Source organism: Mizuhopecten yessoensis, unplaced genomic scaffold (genome assembly GCF_002113885.1).
Source record: "Mizuhopecten yessoensis strain PY_sf001 unplaced genomic scaffold, ASM211388v2 scaffold8821, whole genome shotgun sequence".
NCBI classification, from domain to species: domain Eukaryota; kingdom Metazoa; phylum Mollusca; class Bivalvia; order Pectinida; family Pectinidae; genus Mizuhopecten; species Mizuhopecten yessoensis.
This window is the reverse complement of record NW_018407738.1, coordinates 296059-300919: the sequence shown is the minus strand read 5'-3', so window position 1 is coordinate 300919 and position 4861 is coordinate 296059. Positions and strand designations below refer to the sequence as shown.

Here is a 4861-nt window from a genome sequence, read left to right as displayed (position 1 = left end):
ATTTAAGTCCGTGTACTGATCAACATCTCTGGTCAAAAGATTGTGGCTTAGATATATAAGAATGATTCTGGATTGAAAAGAAGAAGGGCATTTACGTCCTAATGTAAAGAAAAACCACAAGACTTTATTCGGCGACATTTTTTAAATGCTATATAACTGTAAAATCTCTTACGGAACTAATTATACGGGGTCATGCTTCCCCTAACACAAAATCTAGATCGGGGTTCGGAAGTACCTCTACTTCCTCTTTAAGCCTTTCAATATGGCGGCCACGCAAGGTAGCAAGAAAAGGAAGGTTAGAAACTGTTTTTACACCATCAAATGGTGCTCAAATAAAGCTTAAACGACATTACCTCAATGAATGATAATATATCTATCCGTTTAAGTTCATTGCATGACCTGATGTCCCAATTTAAAGCAGATTGAGGCCGATTGTGGAGGGCATGTCATGTTGATATCTACACATTCATTTGATGTTCAGAGGAAACGTGATGATATTATTGCAGATTATACCATAGTAGATCATTTATACGATTTGTGTTGACAGTGTGAGTAAACTCCGGTTCGAGTTAAATTCATTTGTCATACATTTTGTATTCCAAAAGACGCAAGCTGTCAAATGTTGTTTATTTTGTTACTAACTTATTTCTTCTCCTTGAAATTTTCAATTAACAATTCATGATATGATGAGTGAAACTCCATTTATTCATTGTTATTTGTCATAAAGTCGCAGATTTGGAACTCAATCGTCATTTAAGGTTATGTTTGTATATTGTGCAAGATGGAAGGAACTTAATGTTGAAATTATCTGTAAAATCTTCTCTCATATTGAGCATTATAATGGCAAATTTAACCCTTTCATTTGTTCCTTTAGTTCGTAGCTGATGGTGTGTTCAAGGCAGAGTTGAACAACTTCCTTACACGAGAACTTGCTGAAGATGGTTACAGTGGGGTAGAAGTACGAGTCACACCAACTCGTACAGAAATTATCATCCTGGCTACAAGAACCCAGAATGTCCTCGGAGAGAAGGGACGCAGAATCAGGGAACTTACCTCTGTTGTACAGAAACGATTCAGCTTCCCGGAAGGAACAGTTGAAGTATGTTCATTGGGCATTTTCAGGTTTATTGACTCGCAGAAATTTGATGTTGGATTGAGAGAATTCAGAGAGGAGAATTAAATTTGTTTACAAACTTGATAAATAAGGTATTACACTTCATGAGAATAAATGCCTTTCAGATGGACACCATCTGGTTTGTTGCAAAGTGTTAAAAAAACCTCATAAATCTGGACAGGTGTGCTGTGTAATTATAACTGACCTTGGGTGATGAAATTGTCAGTGATTAATGTAAATGTAATCAATTTGCTTCACCTCCCCTGATCCCGCTAAATCTGGTAATATTGATTGCCTGCGATTGGCTCAATCCAAGGTCCTCAAGAGAAAGTTTTGGAGAAAGCGACTGCCAAAAGAGCATTTAGTAAGAAGAGTATCAACACATGAAAATTTAGTAATTAAAAGTAAAATATTTTTTTCTCTCTTCATTCATATGTTCAAACCCGACCAGAAATGCATGTAAATAATAACACTCACGAAGGCTGTTTTGAATACTTGGTTTTAAGAATTAAAGTTTTGAATACTTGGTTTTAAGACTTAAAATTTCTTCCGACTCTTATGATCTGTATAATTTTTGCAGCTGTATGCAGAGAAGGTTGCCCAGAGAGGTCTGTGTGCCATCGCTCAGTGTGAGTCTCTGAGATACAAACTCATCGGTGGACTCGCTGTCAGGAGGTAAGTGTAATGTTGTACAGAGGAGGTTCTCTGATCGATTTTAGACCACATAATTAACTGTAAACACTAGTTTTCTCAAAACAATTTTGAGTTCTATACGATATATGATCAAACATATCAATAAAGATTGCCGAAAGGAGAAAGTGGGGGTTGTTTATGAAAAGTGGTCTTTATGTTTTTGATTACATTAAGATAAGCACATGGATGATTATTGAAATGACAGGTTTTACTTAGTGTTTTATAGACAAAGTGATGCATGTATATTGGGTACATACTCTTGATTGCATCAACAGCGACTTTAACGAAAGCATAATAAAAAATCACCTATTTCAATTCATATTGTGATACTTATTATGGTTATAATCTGTTAAATGGTTTTCTTATTAGTTCGATTGATTGCTGATTATAATAACTAATAAACAGGGTCAATTGTTTTGGTACTGTTTTGGTACAAGTGATGCTGCAAGCAATGGATTTCTGACTTTGAGTCAAATTAATCATTAGTTGAATATTTTGCTGTTATAAGATTAAATCTGATCTATCTGTACTATCTGTACTAATATTATATTTTGATGTAGTTTCCTAATTTGACATCACCTTCACATTGCAGGGCATGCTACGGTGTGTTGAGGTTCATCATGGAGAGTGGAGCAAAGGGATGTGAAGTTGTTGTGTCTGGCAAGCTGAGAGGTCAGAGGGCAAAGTCCATGAAGTTTGTAGATGGCCTTATGATCCACAGTGGAGAGCCCATCAATGATTATGTAGACACAGCAGTCCGACACGTACTTCTAAGGCAGGGTAGGTGTAAAACCAGTCTGGGGTCAACCCTTGATTGAAAAATATATTAGCCAAATACTGCCTTGGAATGGCATCATATAAGGTGCTTTATCTCGGATATCTGTCCAAGGTACTTCATTACTGTATTTTGGATACGTCAGGTCTCAAGCAAGCGTTTTGCTTCCAGAAGTAGCTGAGCACTAAATTAAGTTACAATACTGGTTTAACTGGGTTAATAAAATTATTTAAGAGACCAATATTTCTTTAAAAAAACAAAAACTCACTTGATGACAATACAAAAATTGATTGTACAGTTGAGGTATGTGGTTGTAGGACTAAGGGCTGTTAGCTGTAGAAACAACCAGTTCAGGAAATGTATTTATATGTTCTCCAATCAAAATAGTTTGTTGTTGTTGGATTTTGCTCGAAAACTGGCAGGTATAGGCTGAAAAAAGTATTTTGCAAAGGTAACATGGAGACCATATTTGTGAATCTTAACTGTAAATGTTTGAATTAAGGTAAAATGTAATATTGTGGAAGGCATCAAATATTAACGTAGGTATCGAAAGTTGGTCTTCTATTTTAGTCTATAAACAGTTGTAATTATAGTCTCCATAAGATGCATTCTTTTTTGACTGAATAACCTTCTTGTTGCATAAATCAGAGTTCTGACAAATATCAATTTTGTTGGTTGTTTGTTGGCTTATATAGACCACCAGAATGATAACTAACCAAGATTTCCATAAATCTCAATGTATTCCACATGATATGTCTATAGAACGTAGGTCCATACCATGTCATGTTTTAGCTATTTTCAAATACTGGAGTTACAACAAATCTTGAGGTGTTCATGTTATTTTTCATGGATCCTGGAAATATCCTTTCATTTAATACCAAGGCCGAGATTAAATTTGATCAAATGATAGTATGTTTTGATTCTTTATATGTGAAGCACCTTTGCATTTGTTAGAATTCTTACATCGGAAAGTTAATTTTGACATACGACTTCCTTTACAGGTGTATTGGGAATTAAAGTAAAAATTATGTTGCCATGGGACCCCAGTGGTAAGATTGGCCCAAAGAAGCCCCTGCCAGATCATGTAAACATTGTGGAGCCTAAGGAAGAACAGATACCCGCACAGCCCTACAGTGAACAGAAGGGAACCGCCAAGCCTGGGGCCCCCGAACCAGCACAAACACCAGTAGCATGAGGGTAAGGATAAACATACTTGTTGTATTAGTGTAGACTTGATAGAAATGTGTGAAAAATAAAACTTAATGGATCATAGCTCCATTGTTCACTTTCAGTATTTTATAAAAGTCTGATAAAATTATCATAGCCATGGCCCTTCCTACTGATTTTGCACGCCGGCTATTGTTCTAAAACGATTACAGAGCCAGTATGCACAATACACAAGATTTTAATGAAGAAATTGTTACTTGAACAGTGCTTGTTAAATAAGGGATGACAAGGTGTCAGACTTGGAATGATGAAGAAAAAAGAACAATTTCTTGTAACATTCACAGAACAACAATGTCGCTGAATTGGTCAATATTATCAGCAATGATGTCTCCATTTTTTTGGTGTGACAAAAACAACATTACACCTCATCCTTTTGATTATGATGTTGCAAATAAACAACAATCTTTTACTGTAATTCTCATATTTCATTGGTGAAAACGTATTAAATTGTAATGTTTATTAGTAAATAGAAACAGCTCTTGTGTTATAGGTGTTTTCAACCCTTCCACATTAGATATAAGGCCAAAGAAATAATATGTGTGTTTCAGGTAACTTTTCTGATAAAATAGAGTAGGTTGGTAGGCAAATAATTTTGTTTAAGTTGTAATTATTTTTATTTATTGATCAATACAAAAGTGTTATTTGATATCAAATTTTACCATGCATTTCCACACCTTAGAATGCTGTCTTAAATAAAGGATACCAGAATATTAATTTTCTCCCTCGTTCATTGTAGGTCTCCTCCTCATCACGAAAGAAGATGCTATTTAAGTGATTGTGATGGACTTCATGTAAAATAAACATGTGAAGAGTAAATGCTGTGTTGGTTTAATTTGTGGATTCTCAAAAATTGGAGGAAGTGGACTGGAGTTCCAATGTCAGGATTTTTTTATGCAAGATTTTATTATCCCTCTCAACTAATATTCGAGGGGATATATACGATTCTGCCCATACGTATGTTTGTTTACATGTACGTATGTATGTTACACTCTTTGTCATTTCTCAATGGAGTTTCATGAAACTTCATACAAGTATGACAATACCTAAACAAG

The 4861-nt window shown here is 35.1% G+C and overlaps 1 protein-coding gene across 1 annotated transcript; it reads left to right on the top strand.

The window, feature by feature from the left end:
* Nucleotides 1-209: 209 nt before the first annotated feature.
* LOC110456667 (40S ribosomal protein S3) lies at nt 210-4625 on the top strand. Its single transcript, XM_021507527.1, has 6 exons — nt 210-295; nt 875-1099; nt 1695-1789; nt 2400-2587; nt 3584-3779; nt 4546-4625. Exons 1-5 carry the CDS (start codon nt 263-265, stop codon nt 3775-3777), a joined length of 735 nt encoding a protein of 244 aa, XP_021363202.1. The 5' UTR covers nt 210-262; the 3' UTR covers nt 3778-3779; nt 4546-4625.
* Nucleotides 4626-4861: the final 236 nt, after the last annotated feature.